The 27,280-nt window shown below is 39.3% G+C and overlaps 3 protein-coding genes across 6 annotated transcripts; 2 read left to right on the forward strand and 1 right to left on the reverse strand.

The window, feature by feature from the left end:
- Positions 1 to 3: 3 nt before the first annotated feature.
- Positions 4 to 7,149, forward strand: LOC110963417 (patatin-like phospholipase domain-containing protein 2). Its single transcript, XM_022211789.2, has 9 exons — positions 4 to 387; positions 2,051 to 2,283; positions 2,631 to 2,696; positions 3,799 to 4,008; positions 4,945 to 5,005; positions 5,200 to 5,400; positions 5,563 to 5,704; positions 6,114 to 6,221; positions 6,591 to 7,149. The coding sequence occupies exons 1-9, from the start codon at positions 201 to 203 to the stop codon at positions 6,901 to 6,903; spliced, it is 1,521 nt and encodes a 506-aa protein (XP_022067481.2). The 5' UTR covers positions 4 to 200; the 3' UTR covers positions 6,904 to 7,149.
- A 1,953-nt stretch (positions 7,150 to 9,102) lies between these two features.
- Positions 9,103 to 26,017, forward strand: LOC110963412 (patatin-like phospholipase domain-containing protein 2). 3 transcript variants are annotated; one of them, XM_022211781.2, is made up of 7 exons: positions 9,103 to 9,444; positions 10,190 to 10,422; positions 10,539 to 10,604; positions 14,762 to 14,971; positions 15,062 to 15,122; positions 15,225 to 15,434; positions 18,683 to 18,828. In XM_022211781.2, exons 1-7 carry the CDS (start codon positions 9,258 to 9,260, stop codon positions 18,814 to 18,816), a joined length of 1,101 nt encoding a protein of 366 aa, XP_022067473.2. In that variant the 5' UTR covers positions 9,103 to 9,257; the 3' UTR covers positions 18,817 to 18,828. The 3 variants fall into 3 exon arrangements, with proteins under 3 accessions (XP_022067473.2, XP_022067474.2, XP_022067475.2); XM_022211782.2 differs by having other exon boundaries at positions 18,660 to 18,807; XM_022211783.2 differs by lacking the exon at positions 18,683 to 18,828 and adding an exon at positions 25,869 to 26,017 and having other exon boundaries at positions 9,106 to 9,444.
- Positions 19,448 to 27,224, reverse strand: LOC110963413 (G/T mismatch-specific thymine DNA glycosylase-like). 2 transcript variants are annotated; one of them, XM_022211784.2, is made up of 11 exons: positions 26,639 to 26,701; positions 25,927 to 26,001; positions 24,921 to 25,078; positions 23,854 to 24,146; positions 23,685 to 23,754; positions 23,018 to 23,153; positions 22,783 to 22,865; positions 22,600 to 22,694; positions 22,123 to 22,294; positions 21,757 to 21,909; positions 19,448 to 20,290 (listed from the first exon to the last, which is right to left on the reverse strand). In XM_022211784.2, the coding sequence occupies exons 2-11, from the start codon at positions 25,983 to 25,985 to the stop codon at positions 20,163 to 20,165; spliced, it is 1,347 nt and encodes a 448-aa protein (XP_022067476.2). In that variant the 5' UTR covers positions 25,986 to 26,001; positions 26,639 to 26,701; the 3' UTR covers positions 19,448 to 20,162. The 2 variants fall into 2 exon arrangements, with proteins under 2 accessions (XP_022067476.2, XP_051807809.1); XM_051951849.1 differs by lacking the exon at positions 25,927 to 26,001 and having other exon boundaries at positions 26,639 to 27,224.
- Between the last annotated feature and the right edge of the window lie 56 nt (positions 27,225 to 27,280).

A 27,280-nucleotide genomic window follows, 5' to 3' on the forward strand; every position in this document is an offset into this window, starting at 1 on the left:
GTTCCTTCTGCTTCCTCCTGTCAGTCACGTGACGCCGTCCAGCCAATAGGAGAGCAGCTCCTGATGAACCACGGTGACGCCGAGTGAGTCTTTTCACCTTTGGATGCTGAGCTCAGGTGTGTTGTGAAGGTGGCAGTTGTCAGGAGTTTAGCGCTTCGGCGAGTTGAGATCCACCGAAGTTAGTTTCTGTGTGACAGCAGATGTTTGACTTGAAGAAAGACTGGAGCATCTCCTTTGCAGGATGCGGCTTCATGGGGATTTATTATCTAGGGGCCATCAGCTGTATCCTGGAACGGTTCCCTCGCTTCATAGAAGGCGCCTCTAAAATCTATGGATCTTCTGCAGGTGCTCTGATGGCTGCTATTCTAACTCTGGGAATCCCTTTAGGTGAGTGTTTAGTCTCCTCTCTACTGGCCAAAGATGTGCCATTTAAAAACTACACTGGTAATAAGCAAATAACAACAGGAAAAAGGAGCCAAATCTGGGGAAAGTTTCCATCTGACCCTCTCAAAATAAGCTGATTTTAAATGTACAGTGACTTTAGTATATTTCATGAAGTCATGCAGCATTTTTCAGGAGATAGATAAATTACATTTTCAGGGCCTGAAAAACCCATTTGAGCTGGTGTCATAATCTTAAGCCAAATTCTCATTTTTGTTCAGCCCGGTTTCTTCTATCAACAGCTTGCAGCATCACAATCAAAGGATATATCATAGTTTCCACAGTAAAACTGCGCCAGCTTAATGTCTATGCTGTTTGTTGTTCTGTGGTTGACTCTTGACCATCCTTATCATTTGTCTCTCAGCAGCAGGTGATAACTTGTGTTTACTTCCTGATCATTGCAGTGCCACAACTGTATCATGCACTGTATACTTTATAAATATTTTTTCCCAGTGCAGTGTTTGAGTCAATAGTGTGTCAAATGGACCAAATTTAAATAAGCTTAGAGGAGTCACCAACTGCAGTCAATGCTAAACACTCACAAAACGTTAAGAGGCCATGGCACGAAGAAAATTGTTTGAGCACAGCTTTCTACGTCACCAACACTAATAATTCAAGTTGCTGTATGTATATTTTTGATCTATCAGATTTAGTCAAGACCTATAATAACTCTATGAAAGGAACCAAACTGTATGACTTTTTGCGATGAAGACACGTCTTTCAGTGACTCCTTCCTCTTTACAAGTCTATGTAAACTTTTTTCTTGACTTTATCTCATGATGCTCAGCGTTGGTTATAGAAGAAAAACATCTTGAACAGAACCTAGATTTTGGCTTTAGACTGTTACATCTGAAGTAGATTGAATTGATTTGGTTGCAGTGTTTATAGGACTCAAATGTTTTTTGTTTTTTTTTGTTTTGTTTTGCTTTTTTTTAAATTTATGTGACAATTTCATGTCTGTCTTATTTGGGTATGAAAAGGTAGCAAGAGTTACAAAGTGCAAAATTTCAATCCTCCCCTATCGAGGGCTTGCAACGTGGAAATTATTCATAGTATGGAGTGAAAAATTTTGCATGGCTTTTCAATAAATATACTAAAGACACGACTGAAATCTCTACATTTCTAATACACAATTCAGTATAACTCTATCACAACAAGCTGCACTGACCTGTGTTTAATCTCCATTGCCAGTGCATTATCAGCACCATGGTACATATTTCTAAAATAAAACTTTTAGTTACATCATTAAACACTATAAGATATTGATTTAGTAACTGCACTTCCACAAAGTGTTTTGTGGTGGAGAGACAGAGAGAGATAGAGAGAGAGAGAGAGCGAACCCTGACATCACTCAGTTGAGCAACTTAAAAGAGGCTGATGATGTTTGTTTAGTGAGGTCGGAGGTTATCTCACTTCAATCCTTAGATGATAGAATCACTGTCATATTATTTTACAGTGTCTATCTACAGTGTTTTTCAAAGAACATTCTTGGAACAGAACCAGTTCTTGATGCCGTTTTTACTGCATATTTTACCTGTCATTGTAATAATGTAGTTTGATATTTTCACCATGTACATGCAATGTCTAATTACTGTGTTCCTCTGCGCAGACAAATGCTGTTCTGATTTGATGTTCATGGCCAAAGAGGCCAGGAAGCACAGACTGGGGCCCCTGCACCCAGCATACAACCTGATGCAGATTGTACAGGACTCTCTGCTGGCAAGCCTTCCAGAGGACGCCCACGTTCGAGCCTCTGGGAGACTCTGTGTGTCCCTGACAAGAGTCCCTGATGGGAAGAATCTAATTGTGTCAGAGTTCAGCAGCAGAGATGACCTCATCGAGGTATACTTTACAACGTAGGAGCCAGCAAGACATTTTTTATCCAAAGTGACCTCTAAACTCTGAAGTCGAGAGACAATTTCCAAGATTATAAGCAGCTGAAAGATAGTAGCAGATAAGATAGAGCCATCGTTGTTTTGAGTCACTGTTAAGATTATGTTGAAATATTGTGACATTTGATTAAACATAAAATCAAGTTGTGAAAAACGTTCTTAAGAAACTCAGCCTCCCCACATTACCAGAAATGGAGTAGTTCTGCTGTTCTTGCAAAAATGCACAACTCTGTGAATGTCAGAACAGATGAGTTTGTGTTTCTGTAGCTGAGATACTTTACTATCTGCCTTTTCCAGGCCCTTATATGCAGCTGCTTCGTCCCTTTGTACTGTGGGGTTATTCCACCCACCTACCGTGGAGTGGTAAGTAACCAGCAGGCCTCAGACACCAACAGCAGCACTGAAATGGTCGAGTTTACAGTGAGCTTCACTCTGTGCCGTAACATTACAGCTCGTAATTGAACTCTTATTATGATCAACATTTTACCTTAAAATGGCATCCTTGCTTAAAATAGAACTAAAGACAAACATCAACTGTGTTTTTGAACTAGTTTTGCAAATTTATCTTGATATACACTACTGTTCAAAAGTTTGGGATCATCCACACAATTTCATGTTTTCCATGAAAACTCTCACTTTTATTCATGTGCTAACATAATTGCACAAGAGTTTTCTAATCATCAATTAGCCTTTCAACACCATTAGCTAACACAATGCAGCATTAGAACACAGGAGTGATGGTTGCTGGAAATGTTCCTCTGTACCTCAATGTAGATATTCCATTAAAAATCAGTCGTTTCTGACTAGAATACCATTTACCACATTAGCAATGTCTAGACTGGATTTCTGATTCATTTAATGTTACCTTCGTTGAAAAAAAAATGCTTTTCTTCAAAAATAAGGATTTTTCTAAGTGATCCCGATCTTTTGAACAGTAGTGTATGTTTATTACCTACAACCTTACAGTGTTGTGACGTTTCCTATCACAGTACACAACCTGAAGAGTCAAAAACAAGCATCGAGGATTAAGGTCTGATATGGTGTAATATTTTTTATTTCATTAAACATATTGTAACTTTCAGTTCCACTGACCAGAAAATAATAAAGTAATATTTACATCCACAAACCCCACAATACATATTTCCATTAAAAATAAATAATCACAAAATATTTACACTTTTAGAGATCAGTCAGGAGCTCTGTGACTCAGTGACATTTGAACCTGATTGCATATCCAGATTTCTCAAACCTGTGTTCTTCTCCAGGTTTGTGAAACCAGGATATGATGGTCAGAGGTGCAAAAGATAACTGGAAGACTGTATACCCTGAAAAATGTTAAATCTTTGGTAGAAATGCTGTTCAATCTTTTGGATAGAATTCATTAATCTGAATTTCAGAGAACATACAGTACGTAGAGTAAGGGACCAATGTATTAACTACTGATCAGCACCTTCCCTGTCCTCAGCGCTATGTGGATGGTGCTGCCAGTGACAACCTGCCTCGCTGCAACGAGAATAATACAGTCACGTTCTCTGCGTATGCCGGCGAGAGCGACATCTGTCCCCGAGGCAGCATACTGAACTTCCATGAGGTGCGCTTCAACAATGTCAGCATCCAGGTGAACTCTGACAACGTGTACAGGGTGACCAGCACCTTCTTCCCACCAGCACCTGAGGTGAGACAGTTTGCTTCTGACTGCAGGGCAAGGCACTGTAATATCGTTATATTATAACATTCTGAACAAAGAACCAGTCGGACTACATCAGTGTTTTTGTATGTTTTAGTACCAAGTAATTGTTTCCTAATGTATGAATGCATTATCGTTCCTTTAAACTGCCATTTTCCATTTATTTCATTTGTTTTGATCATCAGTTTGCGCTTGCATGGCTCAGATTTATTTTCAGAGTAACTGACTATGTGCATTCATCAGCCACAATGTTAAAACTACAGTAAGGTGAAGTCAGTGACATTGATCTTCTCACTACAATCCATTGTTCTGCTGTTGAGCCTTGGGTCCTGACATTCATGTGAATGTTCCTTTGACATATGCTATACATCTAAAGTTGTTCCATATTTATCATTATATAATCTTTGCTTTTTTTAACCTTTTATTTGAAAAGATATTGAGTCTGTGCCTGTCATATAAAATGTGCCATATAAATAAACTTGACTTGAGTGGTAGATTTGTGTGGTTCCACATCTCTAAGCATTGACAAGGAGGTCACAGTCTAGTTGATATTTGTGAGAGCTGAAAGAGAGTCCGAAGAGTTGTGCCAAAGAAATGAATATCCCTCTTCCATCATACCAGTGCAAATAAACTGAACATTGCTACGTTTGTTTTTTTTTGAATGTCTGACAAATATCCACAGATGCAGGATACTTTTCTGTTTTCTTCTTTTCTTTTTCAGATGAAAACATGTCTCAAAGTTTGTTGTTGCTGTTCAGTTTGAATCCGAAGTTGACTCATTATTTTTGCTGTCCTTGTGAAAAAACATATTGTTAACCCTTAAAAAAAGTGTTTACTGTGGTAGCGATCTACGGTAACCTGGACCTGTACTAGTGTGCAGATTGATTAGCTTGCATTCTCAGTGAGCGCTGTTGGATTTTACAGGCAATGGCGGAAATCTGCCACAGTGGCTATATGGATGCTCTCCGCTTCCTGAAAGAAAACAGTAAGAACATTATCTGTCTGTAAAACATTCTCACAAGGTGGAAAAAAAGTATTTTTAACTCATTCAGCAAAAGGAGCTTATAGATTTGAAAAATTCTCCAGAGAAGCTGGACAAAACATAGTCGATACTATCATGTTATAAATAATGCAGAGGTTCTTGCTTCTTATTATCTGGGTTTTATTGACCAATCACAGATCTGATCAGCAGAGACTGTCCCCTGAGATGTCTGGAGACACAATCATCCAGACCTGCTTGTTGTGAGCTGGAGAAGGAGCCAGCTGAAGCTGAAGAATCCAATAAGGACAAACAACAGAGCAGAGGGAAACCGCTTCAAGAAGATCATCGGTGGTTGGATCCAAAGCTCATAGAGAACCTCCCCATTAGCATTCAGAAGGGTAAAATATTCATTGAGAGGCAGAATGTTATGGTTGAGATCAGCCAGTCAAGACTGATTAGAACTACAATTCATACTTAAAGAACAATAATCTTCACGTGAGCTGGTACTATAAATTGAATGCAGTAAAACTAAATCATGCGTTTTTCTGTATTTGTGTCAGTGTTGTGTGAGGCCTGCAGAGAGACGCATCCTGCTGGTGGTCTGTTGTCACACATGACTGAGTACCTGCCAAAGAAAGTGACTTCTTACTTTCAGAACCCCGGAGCTCTGCCTGTTGAGTCGGCCCGCTCTCTAGCCCAGAGGTCTGCATTCATTATGTCACCACATCTAAAATGTTCTGCTTGTGTGGAGCCTCTCATTCTCCTGCGATCAAGTCAAAGGCCATCATAATGCCAAAAATGGAGTTTAAACTAATTTCATGGGTTAGCCAGCAGCCTTAAGTCTTTTCAGATTGACTAATCCTAGACAAACATGCTACAGGATTTTTTGTACTAGGAATAAAACTGAAAGATAATTTTCATTTGTGAGCGATTCTCACATTGTTTAAGCTTCCCTTCTTGTCAAATTGTCAAGATAAAATTTGAAAGAACATAAAAAGAAAATTGTGATAATTTCCCTTTAAGGTGATCCAGATTTTATTTCTATAAAAGATCTGAGTCCTTTTTCCGTCATTGTGCACTCATTTCCAAAGACTTTGATTGCTCCTTCCAGACTCGTGGGCTGGATTCCAGATGTACCGAAGGACATGAGTTGGTTCTATGGCAGGGCTGGAGACGGAAACAAGGAGGCACCTAAGGACAACATGGACCAGAGCGACAGGTATGTAGTGTCCTCTCTCCAACTCTTTATAAATACGCAGGCTGAATCATGATCTCAGACATGATATGTTATCTCTAAGTGCAGATGGGGCCAGCATAAATGCCACCATTGGTTTTACAGATATCTTGCCGTCAGATGAAGAGTCAGACAAGTGGAAGTTTTTAATCTATTCTAGATGGAAAATATGAATAATTTTTTCCCCCCTTGGTATCAGGACAACCAGTACAAGACATTGTGACAATCCATCCACTTGCTGTCAGATAATTCACCCCAGACCACAGTATCTGAAACACATATTTTCACTGCCTTAATTAAAACCAAACAGCAGCATGACTTAAATATAATCATTAAAAACTGCGCATTTTCCAGTGAATCACCGCTGTGCAGGTCTAGAAGTCTGCCATTAGGTCTGAACCTGTGGAATGAAAGTAAAGAAGACATAAATGCTTTCCCACTGAGTCTGGACGTCACTCCCACTTCCAACGATACCTTTACCTGGAAGACGCGCAGCACCTCGGACCTGCCTTTGACTCCACCTCCTACACCCACCACCAACTCTAAGTTGGATGAAGCCACCGTAACGTCACCACCAAGCGCAGGCAGAGGCTGGGCTTTGGGCAGAGCCGTTCGGTGGCTGCGAAATATTGCATTTGAACCAACATCAGATCAAGAAACCGGATGACTCAGTGTCCTTTCCTGAATTTAAGTCAATCTATTTAAGCAAGCCTGACAAAAATGTTTTGCAAATTTTATTTTATTCACTGTGCAGGCTCAGCCTTGGTGTGTTTGGCTGTTGGTCTTGCATTTCTTGCGCAGTCATTTTGAAAGTGAAAAAAATAAATGCATTTATACTTAAAAGAATGGCCATTTTTTAATGGTATGTATATGTACTAGTGGTGGACGTGATTAAAAAAAGTCTAATTAATTACAGGCCTTGTAATTAATTAATCGCAATATCGCATTGTCAAACTGAAATATTTCACACATTATGTAATTTTTTTTCAATTCAAATAAATTTTGGTTGACAGTTGAATTAATGAATAGACATACACATGCATATAATTTAAAATGTATAAAATTAATACAATTTTCAAATGGGGCATATAGAAAAATAAGTGATTTGGATGATTTAAAGCCTGGATTTAATTTTTTTTTTCCCCTGTGTGGCTACATCAAAGCATAAGTAGTTGAAGGACCTTCAGAAAGTTGAAAATCCACAGATTAATTTTGTTTTCATAGTTTCTGGGTCTGATAAATGGTGTCATTTTGATGGTTCTTTTTTAAGGAATGTAATTTTTTATTTCCAATATCCATATCCTGGTAATATGAGGCCATTTATGGCCATTGCCTGTCTCTGTCTCTCACTTCATCTATCCAATAAAGCCGAAAAAGGCCATAAAAATAATATTTAAAAATTTTTTTTAGTAGTTTGGTCAGGTATGGCCAGTGTGTCCAATGGTAACTGACTGAGAGAGAAGAAAAGAGACGCACTCTGCTTAGCTAGTCAGTGTACTGAACTTTAGTAAACTAGTTGCTGACGAAATTTGATAGAGTTCCCTAACCCTTTTACATTGCTGATGTAGGAGCCAGGATAATTGTTTTTCTTTACTAATTTCTGTTTTTCTTGAGTTATCCCCATCCTGTGGCTGAAATATGGGGATAAAAGCCAGGGACACTGCCAGGAAGATGTGGCTACCAATCAGTCTTTTGACCACACCACACATCCAAGGCCTGCAGCAAAGGGCATCCTTAGTTTATCTTCAGCATCCTACACTGTTTTTGTTTCTAACTTTCAAAGAATTTTTTGTTACAATAAATAGTGCTTTATTTTTAAACCATTTTTTGTGTAGATATTATTTTCTTTTGGATGAGTGTCTTTTCAGACACCTAGGTACAGCCACCACAGTGGCTATGTAGGTTTAGCAATAGCCACTGCAGCTGGTAATGTTAAGAAGTTAGCCAAGGAATAATGTTACCGAATAAATAAATGGGTTAGGCATTTAAGAGGCAATTTCTTCTGAAATTAGGAGAAACTGGATGAGCCCTCAGTAGAGGGCAGAACCACGCCCTCTGCTGGCGAAAACCCTGTCCTCCCTATACAACTGATGCAATATGTATCAATTTTGATCATCGTACATATCTCCCTCCCTACTTGATCTGCTGACCTGTAACTCCACAACTGAGCAGGGGACCTTAGACTGATCTTCAGTGTCAAGTTTGATTATCCTGACTTCAGCGGTTGCAGAGATATCGGACCGGACATAGCTAGCTAGCTAGCTAGTTAGCTACCTACCCACCCAGCCAGATACCGCACCGAATGCAATAACCCCGCCGAAGTACCCGTCGGGCGTGGTTAAAGATGGAGGACTGTCTCCTGGCTCACTGTTGGTCAGATGTTATGAAATTCATTGCTGATAGTGCCTTCAATAATCTTTTTAATCTGTTAGTAAAAGAAACAGATTCATGAAACTTTTCTCCGTGTTCTGAATTCATAATGTTTTCTGAAAACTGAATGTACTGACGCATCAAAGATGTCAATAAATTGTACCAGATGAGTCACCACAGCCTTTACAGATTTGCTGTGTGGAGAGAAAAGTAAGAAAAGTGAGCAGTTCGTCTTCACTGAAACCCCACTTCATCCCACACACTTGTTATCAGATGCTGTCTTTCATAATCACCTATCACAATTGCTCCTCAGGACCCTCTCGTCCTGTCCCTCCCCTGCTGCTGCCCACAGTTGGTAAATTAAGTTATGAAAACATTTATCATTTGTCACACAGCTGACCTAACTGCGGTCAGTGTAGTCAGTCCAGCTTTGCTTTCTGTTTTGAAACATGTGACATTTGAGCCTGGTAAATTGTGCAATGCTGTATCAAGTCCAACTAAAGCACTGCCCCTTTTGCCTCTGAATGTTGTGAGGCTAAGTCAGGTTAATTCTTGTACCAGCTGAACTGTAAGAGCTGATCGAAGACGTGAGATAATTAGAGATGTTCTGAGTTTTCAGAAATCTCAGAGTCAGTGGAAACCTCAAGGAAGATGTTTAATTGGGTCGAAGAGTGGAACATCTCTTTTGCAGGTTGTGGATTCAGGAGTATTTATTACGTGGGAGCTCTGAGCTGTATTCTCGAGTGCGTCCCACAGCTGGTTCATGGTGCCTCTAAAGTCTGTGGAGCGTCATCTGGGTGCCTAGTGGCTGCAGCTCTGACTGTTGGGATTCCCATTGGTGAGTCACATTCAAGGCACACTGCAGAGCTGTCTTAAATCTTTAAGAACTACATTTTCATCATTCTAGAATTGAAAGACTTTTTATGTCCCACCCATCAAATTTCAAATAATCCATGTACAAAATACTAAAACATGCAGTTGTATATACTTGTCCTGAGACCAAATCTGAAAAAATAAATAATAAATAAATAAATAAATCTGATAGTAATGATTACACTGTGGTAATAATCGGTAAATCAAACTTTATAATGATAAGAACATGATAGATTCTGTTAGATTTATTGCGCGCTGCGTATGTCTGACATGTTTATTTCAAGTTTTTTCTGAGGCCATTCATAAATGTCAAGGATTCGTTATCTCAGAATAAGTGCTGTAAACATTACACTTGGAAAGTTCACTGACACACACAGAGTCCATGCAACAGTGAGAGCAAATTCTAAAGGTCATGTAGTATTTAAAGGCAAGGGAAATGAATGGAAGTAAAACACCTGACAGGTACTGTGTCTCTGCAGTACAAGAAAATCTGTGACACCATCAGATGTTTTGTTTATGTGAAGAAGGCATTTAACAGCTCCAACAGGAGGCTACATTGAGGAAAGGACAAACAACAAATAGGCCAGATAATAATGGTGTTAAATTTGTATCAAATTCAATCTATAACTAATTATTTTTTCTGCACGCTAAATGTAGCTGTAATTGATCACTTTCCCTAAAGACAGCTTTCTCTGTATTTTGCCCCTCAGAGCAGCTTTGCGCCGACCTTATGACCACAGCGAAGGAGGCCAGAAAACACACCCTGGGAGTTTTCCACCCGACCTTTAGTCTGCTGCGGACAGTACGGGTCTCCCTCTTGGAGAAGCTTCCAGAAGACGCCCACCTTCGGGCCTCTGGAAAGCTGTGCGTGTCCCTCACCCGACTGTCTGATGGGAAAAACGTTCTGGTGTCAGAGTTTGCCAGCAGAGAGGAGCTCATTCAGGTAGAACAGAGCGGTGATCTCACCACCTACTCTGATAGTAATTCAATAAAATACCAGAAGCCAAGACTCTGATCTCTCAGTAACAATAACTAAACCTGCTTTGTGTGCTTTTGCAGGTTCTTATGTGCAGTTGCTTTTTTCCTGTTTACTGTGGTTTCATCCCACCTTCATACAGAGGAGTGGTGAGTAAAACTGTTGTTATACTGCAAGCTTGCTGGGGGTTTTATTGAAGTTAAAACATATAGGTCAGTGTCATTGGAGGTAATGGATTTTTTTCTGGCTTTGAACACAGTCCATCCATCCATTTTTTATACACCACTTAATCATCATTATTATTACCTTTATTTAACCAGGTTTGTGCCATTGAAATCCAAGACCTCTTTTACAAGAGAGACCAGCCAAGAATGGCAGTACATACAGTTAAAAACAACGGTTTGAACACATAATCACATTTAAACATAGACATAAAAAATACAAATAACTTTACAAGATTAGTTAAAATAAAACATTGGCTCTCAATTAAAACATTCGCACTCCAGAAGCCTGGATATGATTGGATTAAGCATAGCCTTAAATGCATTCAGAGCAGGGCCGGACTGGGAAAGAAATTCAGGCCGGGAGATTTCCAATCAGTCAGGCCACTTCCGCCACCGCAAGGGTTGTCACGTGGGATAATGCACCAAAATTTTGTTTTTTTTCTTTCCAAAAATATGCCTTTCACAGTTATGTTATAGCAATTACAACACTACTAAACAGACAGTAAGTCTATTAAACACAACCATAACGACAGCTCCATACAGTCCAGTACTTTTCTCTTCTGTAATCTCTTCACTACCCTCACCAATTTTTACAATGTTTTCCTTTTCCTATTATTTATAGACCCTTTATTTGTTTACAAACATTGTGACGTTTTTTGTGGGCGGGGCTTATGCTGGAGGCAAAAGCGGAGCGAGAAGTCAAGCAGGACTGGGAGTATTTAGTTTGCGCTGGGAGTTTGCGCTGCAAACTCGAGCATTTTTAACCCGTTAAACTTAAGTGTACCGCCGGCGGTACACTTACTAATTTGCATAGGAATTTAAAGAATGTCCGAAGGCTGCAAACGTGATTATACAAACACTATACGCCGATGGAAAGCTTAGATTCTCATGAATCCGCCGGTATAAACCACTTTCAGATGTGATTACCACAGCGGGTAATATAAACACATTTGTCCGACAAACAACGAATATCCATCCATCCTTTCTCTGTACACGGCTTCAACGTACACAGCGCGACTCACATTTCCGGGTTCATTATTACACACAGATGAAAATATTCCACAAAAACGGCCATAAGCTAACCTTGGTCATCCAGACAACACAAGCCAGTAAACTATTTTGTCCAAAACATGTCTTGAAGTCGGTATATAATCCACGAATCGGTCGTTTTCAAGGAAATGCACCTCGCGATGCGTGTCCAATATTCCCTGTATTTCTCGTCATATTTAACGGGTTATTGTTTATGATTGTATTTTTTTCTGTGTCTTGTTGTGTTTGGACCCAGTGTCTGGAATAAAGCTGAATTGAATTGAATTGAATATTTTTTATTTACAAATATTAGTGATTTTTTGTACTGAAAATGGCTGGAATTGACTGCAGCTGATCGTCTCTGTCCAGTCTTTTCGCCTCAGTGCATTTAACCTCAACTGTTTTCGTTCCCTCTGAGCACGAGTGTTCGGTGGAATCCTATAAAACTTTAATTTGCGTTCGCCAATGTCATTCCTCCTATTCTGGCATCCAAAAACACAGCAGGATGACATTTTAGAAAAGTTGATAGAGCCTAGTCCCTCAGTCTTTCGCCTTTCTGTCCGGCCACGGGCTTCCTCTTTTGCCTCCAGCTAAAGCTGTGACGTCATTCGTGACGTGGGTCATTAAAGGGTCTATAGAACATGTGGAATTAAAAAAAGATATATTATTTTGTCAGCAAATCATTTAGATGTCAGCTGGTCATAGCTAATAGTATATGCAAACACCAATGTTCATTTTATAACTGAAAATTGTAAGTCAACTGCCTATCCTACCTGAAGAGGGGGTCTCAAACGTTTTCAGGCTTCCTGCAACCCACCTGACACCTGTGGAGCTTATTTGGGCCAGACATTTTTTATTATATTTTGGTCTTTGAAGTCTGATGATGCATTTGTGAGAAGAACCGACTGTTTGTAAACTTACTTGAAGTAAGGGTGCTCCATAATCTTCGCTCCTTCCACTCTCTGGCCTCACTCTCATATCACCGCTCTGCAGTGCATGGTTCCCCGTTCTCGCTATGAAGGGGCGGGCCATAAAGCAACTAACCAATCACGGTACGTTTCTTCGAAAAAAAATGTCACTTTGACCAATCCCTATCCTTCTGATTTAGAGCTCAGAACACTTGCTTTGTGTGAGTGACAGGAGAGTGGGCGTGTACTCTGTAAGGCTTCCAGCGCTGCTGTCTCTGGCCTGTCTGCCAAAATGCCGATCAACGTTTTTTCATTGGCCTGCCAGTCCGTGGCTGGCCTGTCCAGACAGGCCAATAAGGAGGCAGACCACCGGGAAAAGTCCCGCCTCTCCCGATTGCCAGTCCGGGCCTGATTCAGAGATACCAGACTTTGGAATTTGAGCTCTGACTGCAAAATGTTTCATGTAGTTGGAGCAGCAGATTTAAAAGCATTCTTCCCCATTTTTGTTCTGACCTTTAGAACAGTGACATGCAGAAAGTCCTGCGGGCGGAGGCTGTAGACCCTATTACTCCTGATTAAAAGAGATGATAAATAAGATAAGATCATCTCAAGAATAGCCTTATAAATCAAGACATACCAATGCTTGACCCTGGGGACGTGTAAAGAGCGCCAGTGTACTTTAGAATACAAGACAGAGTGATGTGTTAAAGCTCCACAGTTTGTAGTACACCTCAAAGTGCCATTAGAATCACTGGGGGGATGGGGACTATCCCAGCTGACTTCAAGTGAAGGCAGGGGACATCCTGGACAGGTCACCCCCCGTCTATCATAGGGCTACACATAGAGACAAACAATCAAACCCACATTTACACCTACAGACAATTTAGAGCAGGGGTCACCAACTATATTTGCCAGAGGGCCAGAATTTTACCGGACAGTCACTTTGGGGGCCGGACCCTCAAACAAAAATTAAATAAAAATCGAATTTTGGCATAACATTATTATTTGATGTTTATTTTTTATATTTTTTCCATTTCATTACAAAACTGAAGGCATTTTTAGCCTTTATGAGTCAGTGCTCCTATCACCTGTACCACAGTCAACCACTAGGAGTGATAGAGATATTTTGCCTCATCTCAAGTCAACTTTATTCACAGAGCACTTGAAAAAGAAACACCGCAGAAGTGACAGGAAAAGGCCTCTTAACACGGGTAAAATGGCACTCTCTAAGGCCACGAAACGAAAAGTTGATGTGGAAAACAGATCCTTTAATAATGACTGGACTGACTGCTTTAATAGTGTGGACCACATGATATTTTCTCTTTGATCCTCACAATTTTGGAATCCAGTCGCGGGCCGGATTGGACGGTTCGGCGGGCCGGATTCGGCCCGCGGGCCGCCAGTTGATGATCACTGATTTAGAGCTACCAGTTAACCTCAGAATGTTTTTGGACTGTGGGAGGAAGCTGGTACCCAAAGAAACCCCACACAAACCAGGGAGAACATGCAAACTCCATATAGAAAGATCTTGGGAAGGCTGGGACATTCCGGGCATCTTCTAGCTGCAAGATGAAACTGCAAACCACCAAGCCACTGTACAGCTGACTTTACACACAGTGTTAGTTAAAACGTTTGTTGTAATTTAAAAATATAGGCCTGTGAATTTTTACTTCAGCTCATCAGACAGTCAAGAAGAGACAAATGCAACATCCTATAGAGGAGCTGAGCTACCTGTTTCTCTAATCATATTTGCCTTAATCTACCAGTAAGCATTTCAGCCAATAGACATGATATTTGAATTTAGAGGTACAACCCAGGCTTGTCCCCACCTCTTGAAACTGTAATTTTTTCCTCAATATTTTGGTTTTTATACACTGTCACTTTTAACTCCCTCTTGAAGCCCTGCAGAAAGCATTTTTGGCAATGTGGGAAATCAGTACCTTGAGTACAATATACAGGTAGAGGAGAAAGCCCATTGAAAAAGTTACTGAATGTGCTGAACTCTCTGTAAACACATAGTCTTTGCTATCTGTGAGTTTTAATCATGTCCATTGTATAAATACTATTTGTCAAGATTTTGATTGTTTGAAATCTGTGTAGACTTTTGAAGCTGTCAGCTATTCATTCATTCCTTTTTCCCCTCAGCGCTACATGGATGGAGCCCTGAGCAACAACATGCCCCTGTTCGAGCAGCGAAACACCGTCACTATGGCTCCATTCTCAGGCGAGAGCGACATCTGCCCCAGAGAGGGTACGTTCAACTTGTTCGAGGTGCACTACGGCAACGTTAGCATTCAGGTTAACACTGGCAATGTGCATCGTGTCTGCACATCCTTCCTTCCTCCCATGCTTGAGGTGGGTCCGCATTTCATGGACATGTAAGCAGTGGACTTTAAATATTAAAAACCACTATTCTTCAGTTTTTCGTTGACTTATTTTGGACAGACGTTGGCTGAAATCTGCCACAATGGCTACATGGATGCTCTTTGTTTCCTGAGAGAAAGTGGTGAGTTCCCCCACCTTCATCCTCCTCAATGCTAAGTATTTCATCTTTCTAATTACAGCAAACAGCAACAACCAAAACATGTCGAACAACTGTCTGTTTTAGATCTTCTTCAAGCACAGTATAGTCCCTGCAGTGTGGGGCTGAAAGTGAGCCGAGCCAAATCACCTTGTTGTGAGCTAACGAACGAAGTGGTTCAAACAGAAGAGAGGAGGAAGAAGATGATGCTGCTGAATGGACAAAACCATCGTCAGGAAGATCACAGGTGGCTACATCACAGAGCCCTAGAAGACCTCCCTGTGGCTATTAAGAAAGGTAAGACCTGCTCATTATCAGCCAGGCAGAGGTTTGCAGGTTAAAGAAAGGTTCCAATGTAGCATTTTATTTATTTGGAAGCAACTTTGTTCTTGCAAGAGCATTTGTTTCAATGCCCAGAGACTGGACAGGAAAAACAAAAAGGGATAATAAAAGGGATAATAAAATACAATAATTAAAATCTTTGCCCACAGGTGCACCATCACAAAGTCCTGAAATCATTAGGAATGTGTGTTTTAAGTTATAAAAGATATTTAACACAAAATGAGGAAAAAAATGAAACTACAATTTATTGCATTAAAGTAAAGGTTTCAACATTACCAAAAATAATAAGTCTCATATGTCTGCAGAAAAAGTCATTCAGTTTTCAGCTCAAAATACCAATCATTCATTTCACCATGACTGTATAAGTTTAGTTCACTATTAAAAGACCTTTCACCAAAAGGTAACAAAGTTTGACTGTGTGACTAGATTGGAAAGCATGATGCAGGTTATTTCATATCCAGCTGCTTATTACGCTGGGAAATGAACTTGAACTAACAACTCATTATGTTATGTGTTTAAAATTACCAGCATGATTTTATCCAGCAGTGCACTGATTTGCAGGCAGAGCATCAGAGGAGATGACCCCAGCAGGTGTGTACAGTTTTAATGTCAGCTATTGGTTTGCTATACATCACCATTATTGGCATCCTTTATTTTTTTGTATAATCTGTAAAATATCTTCAGATTATAATAAATAGAGAATAAATGGAAATTTATCCATCCATTATCTATACACCGCTTAATCCTCATTAGGGTGAAGATACAAGACACCCTGGGCAGGTCTCCAGTCTATCACAGACCTACACAGAGAGACAAACGATTATGCTCACATTCATGCCAACATACTATTTAGAATCGCCAATTAACCTGAGCAGGTTTTTTCATTTTTGGACTGTGGGAGGAAGAAAACCCACAGATGTACTGAAATTTGACAAGCAGAATTTTTTTTTTCAATTTTCACATTAATTTAAATGTAGAAATAGAAAATTGGATCTCGTTGCAATGAGATTTCAGCTGTAACCAAAGATTTAAAATAATATACTCAAATCAGGACACATTGCTGGCCAGTTTAAAACAGTTCATTTTTCCCCCATTTTTTCTTGTGTTCTTTTTAGTGTGCGTGTTGGTTCTTTATTGTGTTAAAGAACCCATGACCTTCTTTGACTCAAACCTCTTCTTAGACTTGGTGGCACATTCTGCTCTAAAATGCTTTGGTAATCCTGTGATGACACAATTCACTCTCTGTGGTTCAGACCTGCAGCACCAGAAGTAGAAAAACAAAATCATAGATCTTCCACCGTGCTGAACTGTTGGCAAGGTGTTCTTTTACTTAGAAGTTTTATTTAATTGTCTATACACAAATTGCTGGTGTGCATTACCACAGAACAGGTACCCACAGGGATTGTAGTTTGTTCCCTTTTATGTCTTTTCACCAGTGGAGGCCTCCTTGGTCTTCGGCTATAAAGCTGTTATTGGTTTACTGTGCAGCAAGTGGGGCATGTTGAACCCATGCCTAGACTGCTCCACGTCAGCTGCCAGCTCTTTAGAGGCATTTTTTTCCACAGTTTTAAAACCTTCTATAATAGAGGATTACTGAGGTATGGAGGCTTCAATAAAGAGGCCACAACAGTCAGTTAGCTACTGACTGTTTATTACTAAACTTCTGAAAATGGATGTAAAGAGGCAGTCACACCAAGGTCAGAGAGTCAACCACTTACTGACAGAGCACAGAAAATATTCTACCTGTGGGGAGGATATTATGAACCAAAAATATGCCACCCAAAACCATATTACCATTGAAACAGGGATACCAATGTCTTAGGAGATTTCCTCCTATCCTTAAATGCTCTTGTGCTCGGTAGCAACAGGTCCAGTGAAAAGAAACAGGACATGACAAGTAGTTCTTTTCAAGCAGTGAAGTTGTCATTCATTGGCTGATTCAGGTTGTGTGGTCACTGAGAGTTTCTCACAGGTGATTCTAATTACCAGTTTGCAGTACAGTATTCAACAAAAGTGAGTATGGCCCCATGCAAAATCACTGGAGTGGTAAAACATTCAAAATTGCATCACCTGTTAACGATTGCATTATTTCAAAGTTGACAAGTCAAGTATTTCCTTTACAAACACTCAAAAACAAATACATTAGAAAGACAATATCTAAAAATGCAGGCTCAAAAGTAGAAACTCACTGCAACAATACACCCGTGACAGAACTGAGCACATCATTTTCAATTGGTTTAACTGCATGAACTTGGTTAGAAACTGTCTGTGAACACCTGAACTTCCTCAGTTTTAGACCATTGGGGTGTGTCTATGATGGTTTCATGTATAAAATAATTTACAGGGGAAGTGAAAAATCAGCGTGATTCTTCACAAATATGGAAAAGGATACAGGAAGATTGGTCAACTATCAATCTGTGGAAACACAGTTGCAGGTATAGAGCAAAACATTGTAGTTAAAGTCGCAGCGTTTCCATGACTGTTTAATTAGATAATTTCACTGAATAAGGGCAAATACCTACTGTTCAGAAGTACTGCAGTTACTATAAGGTGACAGTTTAAAACCACATAGCTCTTTAGTAGTAGTGCGCAGGGGTGAAATCATTTGTGCTGTATATGGTATATCAGGTGAATCAGAAGTAATTATTTTTTCTAAGCTGATTTAAAAGGCACCAATACCAGTGTTGTGGCATTCCTTTAGATTTCACAATTGTTTTCCTCCTGATTTGTATAAGTACAGACCAAAGTTGTTTTACTAGATGTTTTTTTTTTCAGGGAATAGTCTACACAATATGTACACTACCAGTCAAAAGTTTGCACACAAGTTCTCATTCAATGCTTTTTATTTATTTTTAATACTTTTGTACATTCTAGATTAATACTGAAGAAAAAAGATTTTGTTTACAACATATTTCCATGTATATTCTTTTATAGTTTCAATGTCTTCAGTATTTATCTACAATGTAGAAAATAATTAAATAATATTCACTGAAAGAGAAGGTGTCCAAGCTTTTGACTGGTAGTGTATGTGCCAATAATTGTGACCAGAATTATAATTATTAGTTGTTCTATACATGTACAGTGTCTTTTGGAAAAGTCTACTGTTGTTGGACTAACAAGAGCTGATGAAGAGATAACACCATTGCAAACCTGATTTATATGACGGTCCTTTTTTGTTAGCTTTGTCTTATTGTACTGTCCAGGCCATCTCCAGAGCAGCACCGCAGCAGCAGCTCCTCTGACTCAGACCTCAGCCACCAGACAGGACGAGACAGAAACATACAGACTTCAAATTCAACAATTGTTCCCACTTCTAACAAAAATCTCCACAACCTAGGAGACAACCAGGACCTTCTCTCCCTTATCCCTACCAATACAGTTTCACCTACACCTGTCTGTGGAAAAGTGACGTTAAACACAGATGTAAACAGACGGATGCGCAACCAGAACACTGTTTAGAGTTGCAAATGGACAACTTTTTCTCAATTCAATTTTTTCATTTACATTCATCAGCTTTGGATCAGTGGATGGTTATTCACGAGGGAAAGGACTGTATGTATTTACTGAACTCACATGGAGTCAGCAAGTCTACTTGAAAACTAAGAGAGATGGTAACTAAAGCCCTGAGACTGGCTGCAGTCTCCCATCATGTGCTAGATTTGAAAACGGAGCTGGGAACAGGTGCAGATTTCTTAACTTCCAAGAGGCTCATGGAATATCCTTCTTTAACCCTTTGAAGTTTCCACCTCAGCACCTTGACTGCTTTACTCCAAACCCACTGTGGTGGTGTACGGAGGCAACATTGGAACATCAACAAAAAACTGTGTCCGAATACCACATTGTACCTCTGGCAACTTTTGTGCATGTTGGACTCCACTTTCTTATTTTCAGTTTTTCAAGTTGTATATTTTGATAATAAAACACCACTGTCAGACACATGTTGAATGCAAATAAAGGTAAACCAATAATGTAGAAAAAGCATCATCAGGACATTTTAATTGACAAATGTTTCATAAAATTCCTTGTGAATGACATTTTCATTAACACAGAGCAGAATGCTAAAATCCCTAATGCAAAAAAAGTGATAAAGATTAAAATGAACTCATTTTGAGTTCTGTAACATTCAGAGGTTCCTTCTGTCAGACCTCTGACACATCATGACGAGTGTGGTTTCAACAAGTGATCACTTTGCATCTTGTTAGTTCATAGCACCATGGAAGTAAAACATTAATGCCAGCACAGTCCTCACTGTAAACAGAGGCTCATACAGGCTGCACTGATCAGGCAAGCCTATAAAATAACATCTGAAGGTTCATCTACTGTCACAACAGTAGCTGTAAAAGTTTACACTTACTGCATCACAATGCAGTACAGTACAAAGGCAAAACAAATGTTTAAATACATGACCTTCTCCAAAGACAGCCAAGCAACATTGTCAAGTCCCTGATTTCACATATTTAAAAAGACTGCCGTGAAGATGATCATACATGTTTACAAGACCACAAACGAAATAAAATGCGCAGAAAGAATATTCTGCAAAATTTCTAAAAGGTCCATCTATGTGTTTATACTCTGCTCAGACACTAGTAAAAAGGAAAAATCTAAAACCTGACAAAAAGAGGTAAAGGACTGACTTGGCTGAAGTCTGTACAGGTCAACACACAGACACTAAAGCCTTTTTCCTCATACGCTGCTGTCCTTTGGTCCACCACTTATGTCTGGAATCTGATCTGCAAACGACTGGGTCATCCACTGTCCGTCTGGTAGCTGTCCTTCTGATGTCTGTGACGTGGTCGCTGCCTGTGCTCCTTCTGAAGACGGAAGGCACACAAACATAAGCGCTGTTATTGACTTGGTGACGTAACACTAATGCATTGTTAGTGGGTGTGCCAGTTCCAGGCAAAAACTCTGTATACAGCTCAAATACTCTTCCTCATAAAACCTTTAGTTGAACAGATGACTATATTAATAAAAAATAAATATACACAATGCTCCAAACAACAAACTGGACAAGTTTTCTAGCTTAGGTACAAATCCAAATGTCTGAACTGACAAGCAAGGTTTTGGTGTTGATTTCAAAAACCTAAAATTAATTTAAGAAAATGTAGGGTTACATATGATTACGTGCAGCATAGCAATTTGGATTTATATTGGTTGTGTTTGTAACTGCAGTCACCTTCTCTTCTACTCCTCAAGTAGAGCAAGTCTGTTGTCAGAAAAACAAACAGGAACTCCTCTGACTAAAAAAGGCCAAGTCCTTAGAGTATTTAAATACTAAATGCAGTCATTTAAATACATGGTTACTGGTTCTCGCCTCTCAAATTTCACAACATGATGCTTTTTTCAATTATATATTAAAGAAAACTGAGCATGTTGAGGTTTTCCATTGTTTACTGGATAAAACAAGTAATGTCTTATGAGTCTGTGGAGAGGGTCAGCACTCGCTTTGCAGCTAGAAGATCCCTGGTTCACGTCCTGGCCTGGGCCTGGGATCTTTCTGCATGGAGTTTGAAGTTTGCATGTGTGGGTTTTCTCTGAGTACTCCTTAGATGTTATTCCTCCCAGGTGCGGGGGTTAATGGATAATTCTAAACTGTCCGTAGGTGTGAACTGTGATTGTTTGTCTCTATGTAGCCCTATGATAGACTGGTGACATGTCCAGGATGTCCTTCATCCTAAGTAAGCTGGGATAGACTCCACAGATAATAGATGGAGTCTGTGGGGGCTACTCCTCTTCATCCAGGACAACATGTCTTCTTCTCTGCATGGTGCATTTGTTGTAAAAATTTCCTTCTGCTAATTTAAAAATAAATAAATAAATAAATATTTGATTTTGGATGTAAGTTACCGTACAACTGAACAACAACTAAGAAAATTATTCTCTTTGAAGATTATAAAATTTCTTCCTCATTTCTTTGTCACCTCTTGGTGTTTAGATATTAGTAGAAACATTTTTTTCACCATTTACAACAAAGCTATCTAACAATTGAAAATAATCAACGTTGATCATGACAAGATTGTTAGTTTTAGTCTCAATTTACACAAATGCATAGATTTACTTCTTCCACCAGTCTGAAGGAGTTTCCACTTGAAAAGTGCTTTGACTTTCCATCAGAGTTTAGCAAGTTAGAAGATCTAGACTGCATTTCACTATGTCATTTCTCCATATTAAAGATGCAGAATAAAGCCAGCTAGAAATTAGGGAATACTTGTGCTGAATACAAGAGGTTCACCTCTGCTGCAGTCTCGCTTACTCTCAGGTTCAACCGCATGGTTACCTGTGTTTTCAGCAGTTGAGAATGTACAGTGACCGTTTGTCTTGCCGCCAGCCTGTCCCTCTTCAGGTCCTCGCTCTGCATAGGCTCCACCATATGCATCTTCATACCCTGGATCATACTGCTCCTCCTTTATCGCCATCCTCTTGGCATCCTCTGTTCATGTACAATGGAAAGAATACAGAAAAAGCTGAACCTGATGTGACCTGAATCCATAAACCGAGCTAAAGGCTGGATATTAAATGTCCAGATGTACTAAACTACACAAGCTGTCAATACACTCATTCTACTTTGAGTGGCTCTAAGCATTCTTAAAACTTTTCTTTTCTTTAAACAAAAACGCATCTTGCCAGTCGTGGCTGTGCTTACCCTTGGCCAAACTAAGGTCAAATGTGTAGTTAACCTCCTGGATCTCAGTGCTTCTTTGGACACCCTTTAGCTGATCTCTGAGCTCCCTCAGTTTGATGTAGAAGTGGACTTTGTCCTGAGCACGAGGGAACTGGGCACAACGAGCGCTGGACGATGGCATCAGATACAGAGCCTGTATAGAGGAAATCAAAGGGTTGGATCTACAGTTGTGTTTGACCGCTGATAGATTTTTTTAACTGGAGAAATGTTCTATGATTTAGCTTTTTCTTAGACAAACATTGTAGATCTCATCTATGCTCACTGTCTTCTCACTTCTTTATTATTAAAATCAGTATTGACACTGACCCATTAATTATAGGTAAAATCACAGGATTCCTTTTTTTTTTTTAATGAAATACTGAAATGCCATTCTTAGGCATGATGAATACACAGTATTATTTCATCCCTAACTCTGAAACTGAGGGTTGGAGTTCTCACCACATCACAGTCAGGAATCTTGTGGGGCTGTAAACCAAATTCAAGAGTTTTGGGTTTTTTGCCAAACAGCTCTCTGCAGAACATTTCATAGATGCCTGAGACAAAAAAAAAGAGAAAAATATCACCTGAAGTCAAATAAGTAATGAGTTTTAACTTGTCCCTTTGTAGCAGAGGAGGACTTACATTTTCCATTAAACACTGCAATAAGAGGCTTGTACTTTTTCAACTTCTCCACAAGAATTTTGCCTCCTTCACGTAGCTCTTTGCTGGTGAGTGAAAACAATAGAAAAATGGTTACAATACAGCACTTCAGCGAAAAAACAAACAAAGTAATAAGTTCACTATCAGCCCTACAGTCAGCTATTATAGTTTTTCTTCAAAGATCAGCGCTCATGTGTTGTTCTTTCCCCCAACACACCTTGAAAGGTCTTTGCTTCCTGGTGTTGCCCTGGCCACCATGTTGGTGAAGCCCATTTTATACTTGGCAGGCAGGGTGTTGTCATGCATGTGGTTGAGCTGCTCATCAGTAAATCCAGACAGAAACAGGCACTTCCCTGAAAACAAAAGGCTATTTGGTCATTCATGTCTGTGGCTAACAAATTCAGAAGTATTGTTCTGAATTAATTCTGTAACATATACTGTATGTCTTTATACACTCTCACAAAAAAGTCCACACTCTGAACACTAAAAACTTGAGCAGGTCTTGAAAATGTAGTGCAGGATCACATGCCCACACTCCCCACATACATTTTTATGAATTTGTGAAAAGGAATAATCCAAAGTACGGTCAGCTGGTAGGTTATTAAATATGTCTGGTCAAAAGTGATGCAGTCTAATGCAACAATCTTGCAATAAATCCTACATTCATGAGGCTGTAATGTTTTGTTCAGGTTGCAATTTAACACATATTCAACACAACTACTTCCTCCAGAGTGATCAAATAGTTAAATCAGCACCTCTCTTTAACAGTTTTTAGAAATTAACAAATGTATGTATTTGTCATCCTCCAATCACTTCTGCAGCATTGTAAACATTTTTTTTTTTACTACTACACAACTCAGAATCAATCTTGTATCATAACTTACAAAAATGATTTCCAGGACCTGGGAACCATCGTCCAATGAAAGCTGCCATTAGCCCTGGATTAATACCAATCTGAAAGCAAACAGAAGACTTTTGTCAATTTTACGAAATCAAAAATAATTCCCAGTAACACAACGGTCTACTGGTAATCAGCTGGCAAGAGAATCTTACAATGACATAGTCCAGGTTGTAGTCCAGCAGGTCTGGCAGAGTCTTCTTCATGACCTCCTCCTCTGACATTCCTTTGAAACGGTCCACTTTCCTCTTTACCTTCTTGAAGGTCTCATCAATCTTTTCCTGTTTGCCGTCAGCAGGAAGTTCAGTGGCCTTCTTAGGCTTTGGACCTGGTTTTCCTTTAGGTGCATTTGGGTCTTTAGGCGGCTTTGCTGCCTTGGGGACTTTTGGCGGTTTGGGTGCCTTTGGTTCCTTAGGCTGAGCTGGTCTGCCTCTCTTTTTGGCTGGGGCTAAAAGAAAAATCAGGAAAGATGATATCATTAGGAAGAACTATTTTTGAAACTTCACTGAGAAGGAATCACAGTATGTTTGCATTTAATTAAACTGCTATATTGACAGACTCTTTATATATATTATATTGCATTATTATTACTCCGTTTAATTTCACTTTTGACTGTCTCATATATCAAACTTCCTTTTAAGTAACATTAGTGTTGGAGCCATTTCAATCGGCTGCCAGTAAGTGGTGCTGTGACCTAGTTACCTGTGTAATTAAAGGTCACACTATTTGACACAGGTGTGGCGCATACAGGAGGTCTATTGTTTTTGACAATGGAGGACTGTTGGAAAGACTTTGCTCTTTGTTAATATTGACGAACTTCAGAATGTAAATAAATTGATGATACATCCATTCATAATTGTGAGTTTGGAAAATTACTGTTGAAAATATAGACTCTATTGGCGTTATTGTTGTTATTTTTGGGTCACGACGGAGTACAAGAGAACGTCAGAGCAGCCAGAAGCCACGTGTTCTTTAACGGAACGAAGGGTGCATCAGCAATTAGTATTCAAAATAATTTTTTTAAAAGCCAAATATATCGGACAGCCATTACAAACTTACACAAGGCTTATCTCCAAAAGCTTGCCTACATGCTAAAATCATGCAGTATGTCAACATTTTGATCAGGCCTTATTATTATTATTCAGGTATAGTTATGAAGACCTGCTGTTAACACACCGAGTTAACACAAAGTCCTAAACACACAATGAAGTCATGACAGTACGTTTTGTCAGGTTGGCAGGTTCCTGCTGATCCATCATGGGTTCTGGATTCGCCATGTCTGCCTCTCCAGGCTGATTCTCTGGGTAGTGGACCTGATGGTTGCGGGTGAAGTTTGAGTATTGGGCCTGGAGAGCCTGAAACTGTTGGGCAGACTGAACCCTGTAGTGGAAGAATAATTTTAAAAACAGGGCTAAGTATTAGTATCACAAACAAAATGGTGTTTGGGCTGTGGAATTAAAGATGAGTCAAACCAGCATATCATAGAAACTAAAAGCTCTTTATTTTTGTTTTTTAAAACTATTTTCTGTATTTGATTGGGTGGCGATGCATTATTTGGTCATAAATTAATAAGCACAACTGATTTACTTTCTCTTAAGATTGTTAAGAATCAACTAATTCTCCTATAGAGTATATTAAAGTGTAATAATCCAAATGCAAGGTCCCAGCTGTTGGTTTAAAGTGTTTTCGAGAGATGTAAGTGGACCTTTATGTAACTCAGGGTAAATTAAATATTAGAATCATGAGTAGTCTTTAGTATAGCACCAAATAACAGCCTAAAAAATACTATATATTTAAACCAGCAACTATTTCATCAAAGACTAAGCAACGGTGGAATGAGTTTCAGGTTTGCCATATATGTATGCATTAGTTCTATCTATAGGAAATAGGCCTGATAAACCTGCAACTGAGTGTATATTAGTTTTGAAAGTTTTAAGTCTGTGTACATCTACGATTCAAAAATGAGCTTGTACAGCTCAAACAACATAGAAAAGTTACACTGTAAGTTCACAGTCAACAAATGGTTAGTGAGCAAACAGCATAGTGGATCGTCAGTCATGGTGTACATCCCAAATGGTATTATATGAAAACAATGGAGGAAAAAATAAGTCAAAAAGGCAACCGAGTGCACATGCTTTCATTTCATTTCATTATACTTTGCCATTCACAGGTTTGCCAATATAAAGTGACTCCTGTTTGGCCACATTGTGGTGAAGAGGGACACTCACCACTGATGAAGGTACTCTGGGGAGACAACCGGCAGTGATCCATTCAGCTTTTCTTCCATCTTTTGGGTGGTTTGACTTTATTAAATAAATTCATATGCATGTTGAGGACACATAGCTAGGTAATGTACATATGATTTTGCATTGAAGAGCCGGACAGTGAATGAAACTGAATGCATGTGCCAGCGAATTATAGTAAAACTGTGGAGATGCAACAAAACATAAACCATAACATAAACAATACCAACACAGGGTAACTTATATGGTAATGACACATTAATGAAACAGAGCTAAATTGCCTCTATTCTGATCTAATTTTTTGAAAGTATTATAACAGTAGATATCTTTAACACCATTTTTCTGCGGCTACATACATACACCTACTATCATGTTCCTCCCCTCTTTCATGGCTATGCTAACAAACAAGCTAACTCGAAGGCAAACAGTTGACATTTTGCAATTTCAAAACAGGTTTAGCACACCCTGCTAGCAGGTGAATGTACACGTTTGAGGCTATTTCAGTTCAGACACAGGTGTTTTCATGTATGAACGGTATTGTTGACAGGTAATCAGGAACAGTGCCACAAGTGCAGCTAATGTTAGCCGACAGCTAGCTGCTCGGCTAACTTAATATGGATGAATGGTTTCGGTTCCACTGAAATTTCTCCCAAAGAAACTGTACAAAAATTACCGGCAATTATCAACTTAGACATACCTGTTATGAGAAATGTTTGAATTTGTTTCTTCAGTGAAGATAGAGGTTATTTTTCCATTTACCCCGCACTTCTATTCACTACATTTGAGGTGCAACACAGGCAACAAAGACATGACAACCCTACCGCTCAACTTTGACATCGGAGGATCTCAAGTCTTCGAAATAGGGGTGAATAAGAAAGCTATATTTGATCAAAATCAAGAACAGTTACTCCGAGAAGGAATGCTTTCGACCATTGCATATTCATACCGTAGTGCAACATAAAATTGTACGAAAATTGTGCTTAAAATGTAAAAATGTGACATAATCGCAAATACAAAAGCGGTATACCCCCATTTTAGCAATGGTATGAGCTTCTTGGCCTTTAAACTCCATGAGATTGCTCTCTATTGGCTGGGATGTTCAGAGTGCAAAGTTTGCAGTTTGCTGCAATTATCTAGCTACTCTCCCTGCTATTTTGTCCACTGTGCCTCAAACAACTATAACTATTGCTATAAAAACATGAAAGATTAAAAAGAAAATAATGGAAGCTCCATTAAAGTTTCATTCTTTCAGCACACTACTGTGGCATTTTTCACAGCTTTGTGTGTCCAAGGGGATATTGTATTTGTTTTGAAGTTCTTCTCTCATTATTATATACAT

The sequence above is a fragment of the Acanthochromis polyacanthus genome, chromosome 8, assembly GCF_021347895.1.
Source record: "Acanthochromis polyacanthus isolate Apoly-LR-REF ecotype Palm Island chromosome 8, KAUST_Apoly_ChrSc, whole genome shotgun sequence".
Lineage (NCBI taxonomy): Eukaryota > Metazoa > Chordata > Actinopteri > Pomacentridae > Acanthochromis > Acanthochromis polyacanthus.

Coding starts and splice junctions, on each gene's coding strand:
- LOC110963413 (XM_022211784.2), bottom strand. CDS start 25,985: ATGGAAGAAAAGCTGAATGGATCACTGCCGGTTGTCTCCCCAGAGTAC. Junction 23,755..23,853: donor ACAACCTGGACTATGTCATT/GTAAGATTCTCT, acceptor GTTTGCTTTCAG/ATTGGTATTAATCCAGGGCT. Junction 20,291..21,756: donor CTCAACTGCTGAAAACACAG/GTAACCATGCGG, acceptor TTCCGTCTTCAG/AAGGAGCACAGGCAGCGACC.
- LOC110963417 (XM_022211789.2), top strand. CDS start 201: ATGTTTGACTTGAAGAAAGACTGGAGCATCTCCTTTGCAGGATGCGGC. Junction 5,401..5,562: donor CCCCATTAGCATTCAGAAGG/GTAAAATATTCA, acceptor TATTTGTGTCAG/TGTTGTGTGAGGCCTGCAGA. Junction 5,705..6,113: donor GCCCGCTCTCTAGCCCAGAG/GTCTGCATTCAT, acceptor TGCTCCTTCCAG/ACTCGTGGGCTGGATTCCAG.
- LOC110963412 (XM_022211781.2), top strand. CDS start 9,258: ATGTTTAATTGGGTCGAAGAGTGGAACATCTCTTTTGCAGGTTGTGGA. Junction 10,605..14,761: donor CACCTTCATACAGAGGAGTG/GTGAGTAAAACT, acceptor TTTTCCCCTCAG/CGCTACATGGATGGAGCCCT. Junction 15,123..15,224: donor TTGTTTCCTGAGAGAAAGTG/GTGAGTTCCCCC, acceptor TGTCTGTTTTAG/ATCTTCTTCAAGCACAGTAT.